This window comes from Grampus griseus, assembly GCF_964374135.1.
Source record: "Grampus griseus genome assembly, chromosome: 8".
NCBI classification, from domain to species: domain Eukaryota; kingdom Metazoa; phylum Chordata; class Mammalia; order Artiodactyla; family Delphinidae; genus Grampus; species Grampus griseus.
The window spans coordinates 45,730,381-45,750,867 of record NC_139002.1 but is presented as its reverse complement, the minus strand read 5'-3'; the positions used below and the strand labels follow the sequence as shown (position 1 = coordinate 45,750,867).

General features: G+C 35.1%; 1 protein-coding gene across 2 annotated transcripts in view; it reads left to right on the top strand.

Annotated features, from left to right (window-relative positions):
* Positions 1-20,487, top strand: part of TMEM135 (transmembrane protein 135) — a 240,207-nt gene that overhangs the window by 82,174 nt on the left and 137,546 nt on the right. The window contains exons 1-2 of one of the 2 annotated variants that reach the window (XM_082661046.1): positions 14,763-14,836; positions 19,671-19,736. In XM_082661046.1, coding sequence (XP_082517172.1) covers positions 19,692-19,736 — 45 coding nt within the window. In that variant the 5' untranslated portion in view covers positions 14,763-14,836; positions 19,671-19,691. Of the gene's footprint in view, positions 1-14,762; positions 14,837-19,670; positions 19,737-20,487 lie in introns of those variants that run through there. The other variant, XM_082661045.1, reaches the window with a different exon arrangement.

Sequence of the window (20,487 nt, the reverse complement as noted above, 5' to 3'; positions counted from 1 at the left end):
AAGACTAGGATGTGTCCATCTGCCTGATTTTTTTAAAATCATTTGTTCACTTCCATTTGATACCCTTTTCAGGAGACCTCTACTAGATGTTTTGTGCCTGTCTTAAATGATACACAGTAATGCAAATTAGTAGTCATTCCACGTCCTTCTACTGTGCCCAGCTTCTCCATAACAATGACTAACGTCATCTAACTTATTTCACAGACTAAGACATGTCAGACTATTCTTGACTAGCATGTTTTTGATTTGCTAGTTCTTTTTTTTTTTTCCAAATCCTGATTTATTTTAAAACTTTAAACCATTTTCCCATGATAAAAATTCCTAAGTCTTGTGTTTGTTTGTTCCTTTAGATTTCTAACCTCTCCAGCTAGTACTTGGTCATCTCTTACTGGCACAGGTCCATTTTAGAACTCTCCTATTCATGTCTTCGGCACTAATGCTTAAGGCCAGGGATAGTCAAACTTTTTCTATATAGAGCCAGATAGTAACTATTTCCAGTTTTGAGGGCGATATGGTCTCTGTGGTAACTATTCAACTTTGCCATTGTAGGACAGACATAGAAAAGATGTAAACAAATGAGCATGGCTGTGCACAGTAAATGAGTGTGGCTGTGTATGAAATTCAAATTTTATACAATTTTCACATGTTGGGAAATGCTATTCTTTTCATTAAAAGAAAACCTATTTGTATTAGTTTCCTAGGGCTGCCATAACAAATTACCACAAACTGGGTGGCTTAAGACAACAGAAATATATTTTCACACAGTTCTGGAGACTAGAAACCTGAAATTAAGGTGTCGGCAGAGCCATGCTCCCTCTGAAGTCTCTAGGGAAGAATCCTTCCTTACCTCTTCCAGTTTCTGGTGGCTCCTGGTAATCCTTGACATTCCTTGGCTTTTAGCTGCATTATTCCAATCTCTGCCTCCATCGCCACATGGCCTTCTTAGGCCAGTCATACCAGTCATTGGGTTTAGGGCTCACCCTAATCCGATATGACTTCAACTTCATTGCACCTGCAAAGGCCCTATCTCAAAATAAGGTCATATTCACAGGTACCAGCGGTTGTGATTTCAACATATTGTTTTGTGGGGGCTTTGGGGCCACACACAGTGTTCAATGTACAACTCTATTTAAAAATTTAAAATCCATTCTTAGCTTGTGGGCCATCCAAAACAGGTGGTAGGGTGGATTTGACCCATGGCTGTATTTGCTAACCCCTGTCCTAGCCAGAGTTGGCTTTTCATTTACTCTCTGATTAAACATCTTATCCTTATTGGGAAACAAGGTGAGAATTAACATTTATTGAGCCCCTACTGTCTTCCAGACATTTTGCTGAGTGTCTTGACGTGTGTTATTTTGCTTAATCTTCAAACAGCCCTATGAGGGTTGCCATCAGTAATTTAGGAGACAGAGAACATTAAATCACGCATTCAAGCTCACATCCTGTAGGTAGCAATCAGTGAATCTAGACTTGAATCTGCAGCTGAAAGTGAGTGACACTAATGTTTTTCTCTTCCTACTATATCACTGTAGTTCTTTAGATATGTAGTAACTACACACTACTTGGAATAGAGCCATAACCTTTAATCTCTGTTTTAGCTTTTCACTAGGATGATTGCATATTCCAAATGTTTCACAGTTGCTTGGGTTTTATATAAAAGAAACCAATTTGGTGAGCTTAAGACAAAAATTGGGATTAAGGGAAGGACGTTGAGATGGCTCACAGAATTGAAGGACATACTAAACCATCAAGTCTCAGGAAAGACTGGAACCAGGGCAGCTGTGGGGAACCCAGCAGTAGCACCTTTTTAAAAATATGATGCTATCATTAAAGTGACTCGGCTCTAATATCTCCACCCCACTCTCTTCTCCTTTGCCTTTACCCTAATTTGATTGACCTATTTCGGGTGTAGTGTATCTGATCCCAGATCAAACAACCATAGAAGGGTTGGGGGACAGTGAAGGAGGGGGCCATAACCCAAATGTAACCTCTGGAGTATTTTTCATGAATTAAGTAGCATCCTGAATTTTGTCAATGACATCTGTTGTATCATACACATTCATGGGGCTTCTGTGTGGTGCAGAGGGTCAAATGGAATAGTCCCCACTTAATACTTGGTGTGTGTCATTGTTATTTCCTGGTCATATACCTAAGACAGTGACAAATCTGAATTTAGAAATCTTTCCTCCAGAGTAGGTTATATTCTCCTCTGTTGTCCCATGGAACTTAGTTTGTGACTCTGTAGTATGGTGTCCCTCCCTTCCACCACTTGCTTCTTTTCTCCTTTCTCCCTTCTCTTGCATTTTTCTGGCATTACACTGATAAGCTCTTTCAGAGCAGAGATTTTATTTTAGTCGTAGCTGTATTCTAATGAGCCAGAGCTTGAGAAGATCTTGGGGAAGAGTGTTCAGGGAGAGTGGACAGTGAGTAAATTAGACCCCTAGTTGGGAGCAAGCTTGGTCATTTGGTTTGGCAACAGCCAAGAAGACTGTTTATAGGTGGACAGAATGGTATAAAATGAGGTTGGAAAAATAGGCAGAAGACAGTTCATATTTAGGACATTGTCGCCATAGTAAGGAGTTTAGGTTTTAATTTACATTTAATAGAAAATCATTGGAGACTTTTAAAAAATTCTTTTTTATGCATTTTTTATTGAAGTGTAGTTAATTTACAATGTTGTGTTTCAAGTATATAGCAAAGTGATTCAGTTATACATACATATGTATGTATATTCTTTTTCAGATTCTTTTCCGTTATAGGTTATTACAAGGTATTGAGTATAATTCCCTGTGCTATATAGTAGGCCCTTGTTTTCTTATTTTATATATTATAGTGTGTATATGTTAAGAAAACCATTGGAGAGTTTTAAACAAAAGAGTGATAGGATATGATCTCCCTTTTCAAATAGTTACTCTAGCTAATTTGGGAAGAAATAATTGTAGGGGAGATGGGCAGCAGTATTTGAAGCCTTGGGGCCAGTTCTCAGGCTATTGTAGAGGATTATAAGAGCTCTAGAAAATTAAAATGTCGTGTAGATAGGCAAATTTTGGTTAGCCGCTAAAATTTATACTAATTTGTTTTATTCTTTTACCAAAGCAGAATTTGTAATCAGTATACCTTCTCTCTCATTGCCACCCCCCCTTCTCTTATATCAGTTGCTTTCAGCAATTGTATGAAGAAAAATATTGTAGTAAAATCTGCTATGAGGCATGCTCCAGTAAATTTTTACTTGTACTAGTGAAAATATTATAATTCTCTTTTTAGTAGCATAACTTTCCCTGAATTGCGTTCTGATACAGTTTTTTGAGTGAAACAAAGGGATGAATTAAGCTAGCATAACATTAATTACCCATAATCTTGGGAACACCCATGAGAATGTTAAGTTAAACATCTTAGGGGTCATGATACAAAACAGGTTAAAATCCCTTGTCCGGATGAAAGGTAACCATTTAATTAATTAATTTATTTATCATTTTTTAAATTAGAGTTAGAAATTATCTTAGATTGGAACATATTTATGCAAGTGATTTGTTAAAGTGGTATGCACATATAGAGCATTTTAATTTCCAGGATCAATATAAATCTTTATTAATTATTTTGAAAAATAATTATAATTCACATCTTTATTAGTAGGTTCTTTTCATTGAAAATGATAGTTTAAATGACCATAATTAAAGCAATTACATTGTTTAACTTTCTAGCAAAAAATTTAGTATACTGTATTCGTCTGCTTTTTTTTTTAAAAATTTTTTTGAGAAGGAAATTTAGTCCTTGCTAACAGTATATAGATTTACAAGTACTATTTTTTTTATTCATATAGCACGCTATTTGTATATATAAACACTTGTGGGAGAAAGGGACTTACTGATTGTACCATTATGAATCTGATGTTTTTAAAAAGACACGGTTTCCATTTTTGGTGTTAAAAATTGCTAATAAAATAAAGACCTTATGAAGTATATGCATATTTGGAAGTACTAGAAAGGAAACATTACATTTAAAGAAGGCTGGTTTTGATTATTAAGTAGGCTTATATACTGTATGTGTTTATAAAATTTATGTTTGGAATCTGAATTCCTATTAGAGTAATCTGTGATGGAAATAAAAGTCAACAGCAGAGGCAAACTAGTACAGGAAATAATGAGAAATTGTGGATTTAGGGGGAATGATTAAGAATTGGGATCTATTACATTCTTTTTAAAAACACATATACAAGTGTAGATAAAAAGGGCTAAGTTTATTTATGATATATTTTTTAACAGTGTGACTCCTGTTTACTTTGTTAAAACCATAACAATGTAATCTGGTTCCTTTCGACTCAAATAAGACAAAGAGTTCAATATTGAGGTACTGTTTATAGGTCATTAAATATTTGGTGTCTAAGGATAATGTTTAGCATTGTGTTCAGTTGGTGTGAACTGACCAATTGAGGTACCAGATTCTTAAATGTCTTACTTCAATTAATACAAAATACTAAGGGTTCCTTTCATGGCAAGTTACTTGCTCCATGGGTGCCAGCCACACAGTCTCCATAAGCAGGCTTTTCTGGGGACTAATCAAGACTCATGGCCTTCAGGTTCTGCAGTGCTAGCATTTCAGAATCTGAAACGTCACTTTTTCTTTTTATGAGCTTCTCCGTTTTTATCCCTAATTCTTTCTCTCATTTTAAGTTAGGTGTGGAATCAAGCTTGTATGATTGTACTCTTTTTTTTTAATGTAAACACCGACGCTTATTTATTTATTTATTTATTTTTATTTATTTTTGGCTTCGTTGGGTCTTCGTTGCTGCTCATGGGCTATCTCTAGTTGCAGTGAGCAGGGGCTACTCTTCGTTGTGGTGAGCAGGCTTCTCATTGCGGTGGCTTCTCTTGTTTGGAGCATGGGCTCTAGGTGCGTGGGCTTCAGTAGTTGTGGTGCGCGGGCTCAGTAGTTGTGGCTCACGGGCTCTAGAGCACAGGCTCAGTAGTTGTGGTGCATGGGCTTAGTTTCTCCGCAGCATGTGGGATCTCCCAGACCAGGGCTCGAACCCATGTCCCCTGCATCGTCAGGCGGATTCTTAACCACTGCGCCACCAGGGAAGCCCCTGATTGTACTCTTAATGTAGTTAGAAATAAGTGTAATTTGGTAGAACATACTGGAAAGTTACAACAGTAAATAAACCCAAACAAAAGTTTATGCCAATTTAGGATATTGGTCTTCAGTAGATTAAATTTCCAGTCAATTAAAGACAGCTGTAATTCGGGGGCCAGATATCAGTAAAACGGCGAAAGTAGGCAAAAGTTTTGTTTGGTACTCTCCCACCTTCTTTTTCAGCATCTCTGTTCCTATTTCTGTTTTCCTTCAGGTGCCTATCCTTGTCAGCTAATTTTTCATAAGTTTCCTGTGTCCAGAGATATTTGCAGCTCAATGCAAATATTTGTTAATTAATGAAAAACCCTGAATATCCAACAAAATTCAATAATGCAAATGTGATTTCAGGCACTGTGAGAGGAAATGATCTGTTTTGGGGGTGAGAGGGACTTTAAACATCTCTTAAATCCAAATAGGCAGATAAGTAAGTTCTCCGACTATCTGATCATACTGGTTCTAGAGTCTTACTTTGGCTTTATTGTGTCTAGTCCCAGTTATTCTCTGAGTCGGTTACATAGTTAAGAGAGAAATTGCTGGAGATACAGTTGTAGAGTATAGTAAAATTCCTGTCTTCTAACCTGTTATAATTTCCTGTTAAGAACATTAGAGCTGGAAACAAAACTATAGCCCCTATACACTTTGACAGCACTTTTATTCTGTAGTCTTATTTGTGCATGTGTGTGTGTGTATATGTGTGTACACATATTTCCTTCAAACCTTCTACTCCTCTGACGCTAGATCTTTGCTCCAGCTGTTTCAACTTAATACGTACTTTTTTTTTTGGTAGGTTTCTATTACTTGTAATAAGAGAATCTTTAGCAGAGCAAATGTCTATGATTTTGCTACTAGGAGAAGGCTAAGGAAATGCTTTTGATTACTGAGTTCCTACGACATGTATGGTACCATTATATACGTAGTCAGTACATGAAGAAATGAATAATTTCATTCCAAAGTTTCGTTAGATTCTTACAGGATACTTGATGAACTTTCTTTTGTTAACCTTGAGAAAAATATTGCTAGAAATAATAACTGTTATATGTTGCTGGTAGGAGTGCGAATTAGTACAGTCAGTTTAGAAAACAATTTGGTACTTTTTAATAAATTTGAATATACACACATCCTACACCTCGTCAATCCATTCTTTAAGTATGTACTAGAGAAATTTTTTTCTCATGTGGAACAGGAGAAACCAACAAGAGTAATTTGAGCAGCATGTTCATAATGATAAAAACTCAGTTCAACTCAAGGATCCACCGGCAGTTAAATTGTATAGTATTCATATACTGGAATACTGTGTGGCATGGGAGCTTCAGGTTGGTTCTAAGAAACTTCAGTGAATTATTTCTTCCAAATGCCCATGCAGTTTCCTGTTTGGAAGTTAAGTAGCTTTAGGTTTATTCTTCTTAGCTTTAGGTTTATTCTTCTTCTGGCTTAACACTGAGTATTTGGGGTTTTCGTATCTTCTCACTTTCTGATTTTATGATTTGTAACCTCTACTTTCCTTTTAAAAAAACTTATTAGTGGTATAGCTATAGATGAAAGGAACAGCAAGGTTTGTATTATCAGCACAGTTTATTTTTTGTTATACATGTTCCTTATTCTTTCTGTCACAAGTAATATAAAACTGTTTACATTTTTTCTTTGATAAAAATAAGCCCCAAATTTATAAAATATAAGTATTTAGGAACTTATTTTATAATTTTCCAGACATCTAGAACTCAGAATATTTAAGGATTGATAAATAAATCCAGAGTTTCACTCCGAGATAAAGATTTCATTTTAACAAATTCTGAGGCAAGTTCTTCACTAGGCTTATAGATTTATTTGGATGCAATTAGCTGGATACCCAACTGCAAGTGACTTAAAGTATAAGTACATTTATTTTTAAAATAAATTACGTGGAGTCTCGAGAGTAGCAGTTCCAGGATTCAGTGATGTCATCAAGAACTCAGGCTATTTAAATCCTACTACTCTACGATTTTTGGTTCATTGACCTTTTGCTTTTATGTTTGTCAGTAAATTTCATGATAATGATGGTAGTGATAGTGGTAAAGGACATACAGTTTCTATTTCTAATTTTTTCTGGGAAGACTTAGATGAACAGATTGGATGTTAGGACATAACTCTTCAATGTTCTACTGATATTTTGGAAATCATCTGACTGAAATCCTGACATCATGGAAAGGGAATGGGCTTCCATATTTGCAGTTCCTCCTTCTGTTTTTGCCCCTTCTTTCCTTACTGTCCTTTTCATGGCCTGTAAAGATTGGACTGCATATGTGGCTATTATAGTCGTTGTTAATGACTCTTAATACTCTAGTATGGAATGAGTAACTGTTAGATGTTTTAAATGAGTTTAAATTCACATTGTCATTTAACTTCACTCATATTTTGGTTTTTTTTTTTTTTGCGGTACGTGGGCCTCTCACTGCTGTGGCCTCTCCCGTTGCGGAGCACAGGCTCCGGACGCGCAGGCTCAGCGGCCATTGCTTACGGGCCCAGCCGCTCCGCGGCATGTGGGATCTTCCCAGACCGGGGCACGAACCTGTGTCCCCTGCATCGGCAGGCGGACTCTCAACCACTGCGCCACCAGGGAAGCCCATATTTTGGTTTTTTATTAAATTAATTCGGTTGTAAAAAAGGTGCTATTTCTAATTTAGTTTTGTTAAAGAGTTTTTTCTTTTATTTTTTACCTTGATATATGAACTTTCATTTTCTTTTTAGTTTGTACCTGTATACTTTTTAAAACTAGACTTAATTTTCAGAGCAGTTTTAGGTTTATAGAAAAATTGAACAGAGAGTACAGATAGTTCCCACAGTCTCCCCTTCCCTTTTCCCCTATTATTAACATCTCATTAGTGTGGCACATTTGTTACAGTTGATGAGCCTATATTGATACATTATTTTTAACTAGAACCCATAGTTTACCCTAGGGTACACTCTTTCTGTTGTACAGTTCTATGGGTTTTGACAAATGCATAATGTCATATATCTATGATTACAGTATCATGTAGAATAGTTTCACTGCCCTGAAAATCCCCTGTGAATTACCTATTCATTAGTCCCTTGCAACCACTGATCTTTTCACTGTCTTTATAGTTTTGCCTTTTCTAAAATGGAAAAGTTGTTTATTGGGTTTTTAGCTATAATTAGAATGTCATGTGGAAAAATAAAGAAAATTTTACTTCTTCCTTTGTAATCTGGATCCCTTTTATTTATTTTCCTTGTGTTATTGCACTGGCTAGGACTTCCACTATAATATTGAATAGAAATGGAGCTGACATCTTGCTTTATTCCTGATCTTAGGGGGAATGTATTCAACCTTTTCACCCTTAAATATGTTAGCTATAGATTTTTTGTAGATGCCCTTTTTCATTTGAGCTCGTCCCTTTCTATTCCTAGTTTTTATTATCAGGAATAGATGTTTATATCAGATGTTTTTTCCATATCTCTAGAGATGATCGTGTAGTTTTCTTTTTTAGTTTAGTATGGTGAATTACATTGCTTGATTTAAAAAAAAATTAACTAACTTACTTTTTGGCTGCGTTGGGTCTTCGTTGCTGCACTCAGGCTTTCTCTAATTGCAGCACGCAGGGCCTACTCTTCGTTGTGGTGTGCAGGCTTCTCATTGTGGTGGCTTCTCTTGTTATGGAGCATGGGCTCTAGGTGCGTGGGCTTCAGTAGTTGTGGTGCGCGGGCTCAGTAGTTGTGGCTCGCGGGCTGTAGAGCACAGGTTCAGTAGTTGTGGTGCACGGGCTTAGTTGCTCCGTGGCATGTGGGGTCTTCCTGGACCAGGGGTCGAACCCATGTCCCCTGCATTAGCAGGCGGATGCGTAACCACTACGCCACCAGGGAAGTCCCGGTTGTATCAATTTTTGACTCATATGCTTTGAATACCTGCTTTTAGATCCGTAAACATTTAAGTTTATTATGTCCTCTTGGTGAATTAACCTCTTTATTATTATGAAATTGCCTTCTTTATCTCTGATATCATATGCCTGTATCTAAAAAAAATCACTGGCAAGAGGAGTGGGATTGACATTACTGATTTAGTTAATAGCCTTGTAAAAGAAGGTAGATTACCTAAACAAAATCAGCATCTTGTTAGAATAGAGGAGGGAATTGAAGGAAGGGGGAGGGATGTTGTATAATCATCTAATGATTATTACATATGCTAATCTTGCCTACTTAAAAATATTTTATATGCTAATGAAATGAAAAAATCAAATTTAGATATAATTCTTTATTCCCCACTCTCAAATTTTAAGTTAAACACTCTCAATTATTATATTTAATATTATCACCATTTAATGATTGAGAAAACTCTGAGTGACTCAACTCTTATTTTGTTTTGAAACAGAATTGATATCTACCTCTAAATCTCAGCATTTGTGGGTTTATTTTTGTTTGTTGTTATCCTTTCTTAGTTTGTTTTGACTCTAAGTCTAAGAAGATAACATTGTGGGGGGAAAATATCCATGCTTTTCTTAAGTTTTATTATGTTCAAAGAGGAAAAGCAGAACATAACATAGTACATTATTTCATCACGTCACATTGGATAGAACATGACAGAACATGTATTTACAAAAGTACACTCTTCTTTAGAGCCGGATGACTGCTATCAATTTAGAAACAAACCATCTGCTTATTGTTTAAATTTCTGGATAACTTAAACCAACCCACATCTATAAACAGAAGTAACATTCTTTGTAACCTTAAAACCATTGCTAACGTCCATTGTCTCCATATGTAATGCATATTTCCTGTGTAGTGAATGAAAACAGACTATGACATTTGTGTTGTCTAAAAAGATCAAGTTGATTTCATTAACATGAAAGGTTAATGAGTTATACATTCAGCATCTGAAATTGTTATAATATAGTTTGGGACATATTTGTTCACACCTTGGTAAAGCACATACCCCCAAACTATCAATAAATAAGTGCTTACTTGACACAGTCCAAATAACTACTTATTCATTAGCTCTTAATTCTTGCATTCATTCAACAGTTAAGTGTTTCTGAGGCATTAGGTGCTAGGGGTATAATGATGAGTGAAATATAGCCTATAGTCTAGTGAGGATTTTAGATGAATAGGTAGTTACTCTAATAAGTATTATACTCTAATAAGTATTATAAGTAAAATGCTATAATAAATATTACTTATAACAAGTATTATAGGTTGTTGAGAGAAAAGAAAGATTCATGGATGACTCAAGTTTCTGCTTGGGCAAATGGTGGATGGAAAACACAGGTACAAGAACATTCATCTGTAAGTGAAGGTGAGATTGGTGATTTTTGTTTGTCAGTTGCTCAGTTTTATATATAGCACTTATTTTCTGTAATTATCAAGTTAAGTGTATAATAAGGCAGTGGTTCCTAAATGGTGATGATGTAGAATTTTGTATGGAATGTGGAGTTTTCATAACAATTTACTCTTCTTGGATCCCTAGGTGTTCCTCTGAGTGTGACATACAGACTATCTTTCCTAAATTATTCATCTCTTGCATTTATTGTTGGCTTTAGTGTTATTGCTAATTTTCTTCTGCTTTGGTCAACCTCTACCTGTGCCCTCAGTTTATATGAATTTAAGATGAAATCTGTATCTAAAGCATGTATGTATTCTTCCTATAAAATTTGTCATTAGAGTAGTACCCAGGTTTTTCCTAATGGTTGGTGATGATTAAGTTACCAGTTAGTTGGGAACTGCTCTGGGGAGAGGGACAGGTGTGCATTTTTTTTTTTAAACAGCTTTATATTTAATGATTATCACCTGTTTTAAGTGTACAGTTTGACGAGTTTTGACAGATGTTTATAGTTATGTGACTACGACCATAATCAAACAGAATTTCTTCCCTAAAAAAGTCTCACTTTTTCCTTTGCAGTCAGTTCCCTCCCCCCATATCTCTCGGGTCCCAAGCAGTCACTGATATGCTCTCTGCCACTGTAATTTTGGGTTTTCTACAATTCATACAAATGGACATATGTTTTCATTTCTCTTTGGTAGATACCTAGGGATAGAATTGCTGGGTCTTATGGTAAGTTTATGTTTAACTTCCTAGAAAACTGACCAGCTGTTTTCCAAAGCGACTGTACCATTTTGTGTTCCCACCAGCAACGTATGAGAGTTCTAGTAGCTCCATATTCCCACTATCGCTTGCTGTTGTTATTCCTTCTAGTATTTTTAGCCATTCTTGTGCATGTATAGTAGTATCTAATTGTGGTTTTAATTTGCATTTCCGTAAAAGTTAATGATGTTGAACATCTTTTTGTTGACTTTTTGCCCATTCGTGTATATGTATGTTGTGTGTTTATGAGTGTATATGTACATGCACAATATACACACATGTGCATGCATACATATTACATATGAATATACTATATGTGTGTGTGTACATATCTTTTTTCTTTGGATGAAGGGTCTGTTGACATATTTTGCTCATTTTACTTTGTTTGGTTATATGTCTTATTTTTGAGTTGTAAGAATTATTTATATATTCTGGATGCAAGTGCTTTGTCAGATATGTTTTTGCAGATAGTTTCTGTGAGTCTGTGGTTTGCTTTTTCATTTTCTCAGTTGAGTCAAGAGCAAAAGGCCTTTAATTTTTATTAAAGACACATTTTTATCATTGTATAGTTATCTGATGCTGTGTAACAAACTACTCAAAGTTTAGTGGCTAAAAATAACAATAGCATTTACTTTGCATGAATCTGCAGTTTGGGAAGGGCTTGCCTGGAATAGCCTATGGCTGTTCTGCTTGACATTGGCTGGTACATCTTGAAAGCTAAAGACTGGAATCATCTGAAGACTCACTCACATGAACGGCACCTTGGCTCGGAGTAGTTGAATAGCTGTGTGTTGGAATGGCTGGGGCATCTCTCTCTCTTTTTACATAGTTTTTCTAGCATGGTGAAAAACTATGTAAAAATTACCTTTTAAAGGTAGTTGGACTTCTTACTTGGTAGCTCAGGGCTCCAAAGGCGCATGTTCAGACAAAGTGAGAACACCAGGCAGAATGCATTTTGCCCATTATGATTTAGCCTTAAAAATCAGCATCATTTCTGCCTCATTACGTTTAAGTTACAGTTACCAAAGTAGTTTCAAAGGTCCCAGGTTCAAGGGCAGGGAATATATGACATATGGAGGAGAGTCAGTGTCACATTTTAAGAAGTACATGTGGGATAGGATATAAATTAGTGTGGCCATCTTTGGATAGTAACTGTCATAATGAATTTCTTCTTCAATGTTTTATTCTTTTTTACCCCCGGTGTATCATATATTTGCCTAAATCAAATTATAAAGTGTTTCTTTCCAGTGTTTTTTTGCATAAGTTTTATGGTTTGAGCACCAGCATTTAAGTCTGTGTTCCATTTTAAGTTAGTTTTTGTGTACGGAGTAAGGTGTAGGTCGAAGTTCATATATTTCGGTGGAGAAATTCAATTGTTAAAGCTCCATTGGTTGAAAAAACTAGTCTTCTCCCATGTACCTTGATACTTCTGTAGAAAATCAATTGAACATACAGTGTGGATCTGTTTCTAGGATTATTTCTCTTCAGCCTCTGGAAACTTCTTCAGCATTTCCTTAAAGCATTTCTGCTGGTGACAGATTCTTAGTCTCTTTTACATGAGAATGTCTTTATTTTGCCTTCATTCCTGAAGGATATTTTTGCTGGATATAGAATTCTGGGTTTATAGTTCAAAACCTTAAAAGATATTTTCTCCTCTTGCTTCCATGGTTTCTGATGGCAAATCCATAATCATTTTAATAGTTGTTCCACTATATAATATATACATATATATATATATTTTTTGGCTACTTTCAAAAACCTTTCTTTATATTTGGATTTCAGCATTTTTGTTTATGGTATGTCTAGGTATGGTTTTCTTTGTGCATATCTTACTTGAGGTTCACTGAGCTTAAATCTGTAAATGTTTGTCTCACCAAATTTCAGAAGTTTTTAGCTATTCTTCATATATTTTCTCTATATCAATATATAGAGAAACATGTATCAATCTGTTTTTCCTCTCTTTCTAGGTTTCTGATAATACAAATGCTAGGTCTTTTGCTATTCTCCTTCAAGTCTGTGGGGTTCTGCTCAGTTTCTGTTTTCAATCTTTTTTCCTCTCCTGTAGACTGGATAATCTTTATTTATTTATCAAGTTCACTGATTCTTTTCTTTTCTCTTCATTCTGCTGTTGAGCCCCCGTCTACTGAATATTTTATTTCTCTTACTGTATTTTTCAGTTCCAGAAGTTCCACTTCTTAAAGTTTCTGTTTCTCTGCTGAGAACTTCTCTTTCCGTCCATTGCAAGTGTGTTTAACCTTACCTCATGGAATTATAATAGCTCCTTTACAGGCTCTGTCTGGTAATTCCAACATCTGATTGTCTTTTCTTTGAGCTGTGGTAACGATTTTTTGTTCTTTTCAGGTTGAGTAATTTTGGATCGGTCCTTGACATTTTGAATGTCAGATTGTGAGACTCTGGATCCTGTTAAACTCCTCTGGAGAGTGTTGATCTTTTAAACATTTATTATTATTTATTTATTTATCATTATTTTTTTTCTTTAGTAGTAAGCAGTCCCCTATTAGATTCAGACTGCAAGTTCTGTCTCGTCTTCAGTGGATAGTAGCTCCAATGTCAGTTGCCTTTCCTATGCTGCTTTGCGTCTGTCCTGACTGTGTGCCACTCATGGGCCATGCTGGGACTTGGGTGGTAGTTTTAATTGTAGTTTTGCCCTGAAAGCCTTCGCTTTGCTCCTTGGGTCTGTTCCATGCGTATGCTGGTGAGGGGTGAGCTCTGTATTTGTGCTAGTTCAAACACAGATTTAGTCAAGAGATTTCCTTTTCCAGCTCTTCCTTTCAGGGATTGCCTCTTTATTCTCTGCTTCATTGGGTCTCCTCTTTCTGGTCCTCTGTCCAGAAAGACAGGATTTCTCTCAGAGTTGTAGCTGCCTTCTCTGCTATCCCAGCTGCACACACTCTTCAGGGTCTGCCGTTGGGACAAAGTGAATAGAGAAAAGAGTGAAAAAGATAATGGGCATTCTTCCTTTCTTCTTTGGACTCCAGAGGTCCCCTTTTCCATATGCTTTTGCCCAGAAAAACAGAATTTATTTTCCAGTTTTAACTACCTGCACTGGTGCTGCTTCATCTTATAATTGGGGCCTGTCCTTGGGGCAGAGTCAAGAGAAAAAAAAAGACAGAACCCCTCCCCTGAACCAGGGATTAATTCCCTACACATTCTCTGGTTCACTTGGACCCATCTTCCCTGTTTTCTGACTAGAAAGAGTTTCTCTCAGGTTTTGCTCCCTGTGCTGTAGCTGCTGCAGTGCATGGGCCCTGAAGTTATGAATTGTAATTAATGAGCTGGAATGGGTGGCCTGTAGGCAGCTGCCTGGAGGAAAGAGAGTGAGAGTGGTTTGCGGACCTCACAAAGGTCTTGGTTGCTATGCTAATGCGTTTGTGTATTTTGAAAGTATATGACTAGATTTGTAACATGCAGTGCTTCTTTAGTGAGAAGCAGATAGCTAATGCTCAGTTTTTCTATTTTTTACTTTGTATTTTTATCATCATAGAGAGGGAAGCAGCTGGTGCTGAAAAGCCTTAGTATTTAAATCTCTTTTCTTCTATGGCCAGGATAAACAGCTGGGGAATGACTATTGCATATGATTTCTGAAGACTTTTGCTAAATTAATCTTCTTGAAATAATGTAAGTTTTCTTCTTCTCTGGTTGTCTTGTCAAGAATTTCAGCATAAATAAATAGCCATATGGCATAATGTGCTAATTGTGGTTGACTGTTTTATATAGTACCTTTTTCATTACCATCTGATGTAATTTTTAATTGCAATCTGATGACCACTTTTTAAGGTAGAAATGGAATTCTGCATTTCCTTTGAGATATTAATTGTAATAAAATTATCATTTATTGAGCACTTACACTTTTCCTTGAGTTCCATACCATTGTTATCCTTATTCTGTTAATGAGCTCAAAGAAGTAAATTGCTTGTTTGGATCACACATCTTACAAATGGCAAAGCTAGAATTTGAACTAAACAGTCTGTCTCTAAAACCTGCATTCTTAATCTTTACGCTATGTTGTTATATTTTTTGCAAGGCGCTGGGAATACATAAAAATTAGTATTTCTGAAACATCTTTTCATCTCAGGAAGTCCTAAACTAGACCTTGGATTCAGTATTTTACATTTATCTAGCTCTTTACAGAGCTTTTCACATACGTTAACACCTGCATTGACCACCACAGGAAAACAGGTTGATATTAGCTTTCACCTTTTTACAGAGGAGGTCAGAGCTTAGAGAGTTTAAATGACCTGCCTAAGGTTGCCCAGATAGTAAATAGTGGAAATAAGATAAGTAGAATTCTAGTTGCTTGACTAATAGGAAATAAACATATGCTAAATACAACTTTTGTATTTATATCTGTAAACTGCATGTTAAATTAACCCAATGAAGTCTTTCTTTAATATGATGCTTTAAAGTTTTTATAATCATACTGCTTTTCAAGGTAAAGTCTATTAAATATATATTTCTTGTTAATTTTACTTATTTTGTGTTGATTTAATGCATTAAAAAGCATTAAACTGTAATAACATGAGTCTCTATTGACTTTTGATTATTTTCACTTTGGGAGCTACTCAATGTTATATTGCTTGTATTATAACATTTTATGTTGTTCCAAAATTCTGTTTTATCTTCTAGTGTACAAAAATTGTTACTTTTCTTTTTATTGTTACCAAACAGTATATATGCATGATGGAACATTAGAAAATAAATAAAACCACTCAGAGATTAGTACTGTTGTCAATTCATTGTATATCCTTCTGGCTCTTTTTTGATTTGCACACACAAACACAAGGATCCAGTCCAGAACTTTGCATTTGCATTTCTTACATCTAGATTTCATGTCTCCTAAGTCACTTTTATCTAACACTCTACTTAAAAGCAGTCTCTCTTGATAACCTGTTTTTAACTGAGGACCTAGATATGGTTTTTTCCTTGCCAGTGACAGATGTTTAATGAATGTTTTTAGCATTAATCATTTTAGTTGTTATCAAAACTCAAGGAGAGGCAAATTTCAATGAAGAGTTTGCTGGTGGTAAATTTACAAATGCTGAGCATTAGCCCTGTATCTCATTGTTTTGGATACTTGTTAGTCGTTGTTTGGGTAACAAGTAAATTAAAAGCAATCTCTTTAGTAGAGGTCAAAAGAATGTTGTTCACTCCAGTGCTTTCCTATAGAATCAAAGGAAGCTGAGCTGAACTGACAGAGTGCTGTTAGAATGAGACAGTCCTTAAACATGTTGCTGGGAAGAGCTCATGAAATAAATCAATTTAGTTGGAAACAAAAGATTGAATTTGGTATTCTTTTCCTACTGGAGAAAGTGCAGAAGAAGATTTAGATCTTCAAACCGCCTCAGGTTTTTGAGACACAAAAGAGTAAGTAGTTTGATGTGATTTAGAGGAGAAGTTGTGTATTTCATCCCAAGTGCTTGTTGCCTCTGCCTTTCCGCTTTTGGTCCTCAAATATATACAGTAACTAACCTGACCTAGCTGAGGACTCTTAATCACATCACTAGATTAAATAAGGTTTAAAAAGAAACAGGAAGTTGGAAGATGTAATTTAATGTACCTATCATTAAGAATAGAAAAAATGCGGTGTATCAGTGGTGAGAAGTTCTTTTCCTTTAATAAAGATTTCTGTAAATAATTGTTTCAACATCTAGCTGTATATGCTTTAGTAAAATTCTGTCATAGCAAAGTCATTCATTTATCGCTTGTTTTTTGTTTGCATATGTGAATAACCTTTCTTCCTCCCCGTTGGTGGCCTATTTTAGCTCTCTGTGAATTATGCATTGGAATCATATTCATGTTGCGCTGCAATCACAAATTTAGCAGTGTTTGTCCTAAAAGTTTTTTTATTTTCTAACAGCATGTAGATATCAAACACCAACCCCACGCCCCTCCTTCTTCTAATCCTGTCTCCTAATTCAGAGAGGGAAAGGGAGAGGGAAGGAAAGCATTTGCCTATATCTGGACCATCTCCCATGTAACATAGCTAACAGATTGCTCTGTGTGCTCTTAACCGTCTTCTGCAGGAATGCTCTTCAGTCAGGATCCATTATCCTTCCTGTGTCTGTAACTTCTTCCATCTTACTGACTACTTCTACTAAGCCATTAAAAACTTGTCTAAGTCTTTTATCCTCAAAATATCCTGTTGTCAATTTTCTCTCAACTCTGCTCTTCCTGGCAACAACTCAGTCTCATTCCTCACTTTTATTGTGAAACTTTTTGAAAGAGTTGACTCTTAACACTGACTTTATATCCTCTTATTCAGTCCTCAACTATGTTCTTACATATACCACTCTATTAAAATTGTAAAGTATTTGACCTCTTTGCAGAACTGGATACTAGGGATTACTTGTTCCTTTAAAAGTTAAAAAAAAAGTTTTGATCAAGGATTTACAAGTAGTTTAAACCGTCAAATAGTATGCTGCAAACTAGTAGAAAAAGAGTAGTACTCTTATTTACTTGTTCCACTGCCTGAGTCCCACAACCCAAAGGCAGCTGCTTGTAACTTTTTCCTTACTTCTTCTGTTATTTGCTTCCTTATAACTAAATTAATATGTTTACACTGCTATTTATGTTACACTGATCACACTGATTTTGTACACATACATCAGTTTCCTTACAGCTTCCTCTAGTTTCTTATCCCTTCTTCACTCTGCATTTCTTTAGATGTGCATTCACTTTTTACATTTAAATTCTCTTTTTTGTTGTTCATATGCTAATTCTTAAAAATTTGTTTAGTAGTGCATGCTTTGAATTATATTTTCGATTAATAAAGGTTGGAAATGCATTCCTCTTATACCAGATTGAAAAATAAAAGACATATTGAACAGAGGAACTTGCATCTTCTCTTTTCTCAATCAGACTCTCACGTAATCTTTTTCTTTCAGCCTCATGTGCCATCTTACTTGTCCTTGAACATACCAAACATGATCCTACCTACTGGTCTTTGTACTTACTGCCCATTCTGACTGGAATACTCCTGTTATGGACTGAATATTTGTGTTCCCCAAAATTCATGTCAAAACCCTCTCCCCCCAGTGTTATGGTAATACGAGGTGGGGCCTTTTTGGGAGGTAATTAGGATTAGACGAGGAGCCCTTATGAATGGGATTAGTTCCCTTGTAAGAGTGCAGAGAGAGCTTGCTTCTCTTTGTTCTCTGCCATGTCAGGATACAAACAAGATAGTCATGTAAAATCATCTATAGTAACCAGGAAGCAGGTCCTCATCAGACACCGAATCATGAATGGAAAACAATGTGTTTTCTTCTAAGAGTTTTATAGTTTTAACTCTTACATTTAGTCTTTGGTCTCTTTTGAGTTAATTTTTGTGTATGGTATAAGGTAAGGGTTCAGCTTCATACTTTTGCAGGTATTTTCCCAGCATCATTTGTTAAGAAGACTGTCCTTTCTCCACAGAATGGTCTCGGTACCTTTATAGAATATCATTAGACCATATACAAGGGTTTGTTTCAGGCTCTCTCCTATTTCATTGGCCTATATGTCTGTCTTTATGAGTTATCTTTATGATTACTGTAGCTTTAAAGTAAGTTTTGAAATCAGAAGGTGTGAGTCCTCCAACTTTGTTCCTCTTTTTCAAAGTTATTTTGGCTATTTGGGGTCTTTTGGGTTCCATATGAATTTTAGGATGGATTTTTGTATTTCTATAAAGAAGTCATTGAGATTTTGGTAGGAATAGCATTGACTCTATAGATCATTTTGAATAGTATTGACACCTTAACAATATTACATCTTCCACTTCATGAACACAGGATGTCTTTCCATTTATTTATATGTTTTTAGATCTCTTTCAGCAGTGTTTTATAGTTTTCAATGAACAAGCCTTTTGCTTCTTTGGTTAAATTTATTCCTGTCTTTTATATATATATATATATATATATATATATATATATATATATATTTGGTGCTATTATAAACAAAATTCTTAAGTTCCTTTTAGAATTGTTCATTGTTAGTGTATAGAAAGCATTAAGTCTTTTCAGGTGTTATTTAATATGTGACATCACTGAATTACTTCATCTTCTGTCAGTATTTCAGTACCAGTCAAGTGATTTGGACTGAAATCAGATGGAAACTAAAAATCAGAATAAGTGATAATTTCTGAATTGAATTCCAGTACTAAAGTTTTATTTAATCTTTGTTAACCAAACTAAGTTTTAAACTTATTTAAGTGTGCTAATTTGAAACTATAGGCATTGAGTGATAATAGCAGATCTAAATAACTTTTGAAATATTTCAGTTTGGGCTCTTTATAGCATTAAAATGTTCTGAAAATGATATTTCTGGAGTATAATGTAGAGCTTATTGTGCCTTATTGATGCTTCTCTAGAAGTTCCTAAAAAATGTAATAGTGTTGAATGTTTTGCATTTTGGGGTTGGGATGTACAGTTGAATACAGATTATAGATGATATATTTTTGCTTTTTTTACATTCACAGGCCACAGAAACACTATTTAGAATGGGTGTAGCAAGAGGAACCATCACAACGTTAAGAAATGGAGAAGTAAGATGAGAATTTTGATACAATTATTAATTCTTAATTCATAGTATACTTTTTTAACAAACTGAGAATACCTGATATACAAAGTATTGAGTAAATCTCATCTACAAATCTGTTTCAGTTAAGTCATGTTAGAATCAGATCTTGTGTTGAATATAAATTTCTGAGCCTTTTAATCTTTGGTTACCAATTGTTTTCACTCTTAAAAGAAAATGACATTTAATAATAACTTCTGCAAATATATATATATTTATTGAACATAATCCCATACTTCTTTCTTTCTTCCTATTTTATGTTCTACAGATGTGATACTTCTTTCCTAGCATAAAATAATTTGAAATGTTGATATTTATCACAGAAGGAAGGGTGAAGGGAGGGAGAGAAATGGAATTTAATCTGTTCTTTCTTATAGTTGAGGCTCAATTATGATAGAGTCTAAGTTTAGACTTTTCTAAATATTCCTACCAATTCTTAAAAAAAAAAATCTACCTGAAATAAATTTTCATTACCAAATTATTACTGGCCTAATTACCACTCTGTCTGCTTTTTCTTTATTCACTCTCTTACTAAGATATCCTTAGGTTGAGGTTGAATATAATGTCACATTGCCATGTTCCCTTTTCTATCCTACTAGCAAATATTTATGGATAAAATACAGTGCTTTTTATTCTGGAATCAAGTTTTGTGTTATTTAATGTAATATATATATAATTCAATACCCTAAACACTTGAAACTGTATTATTGTGTGATTAT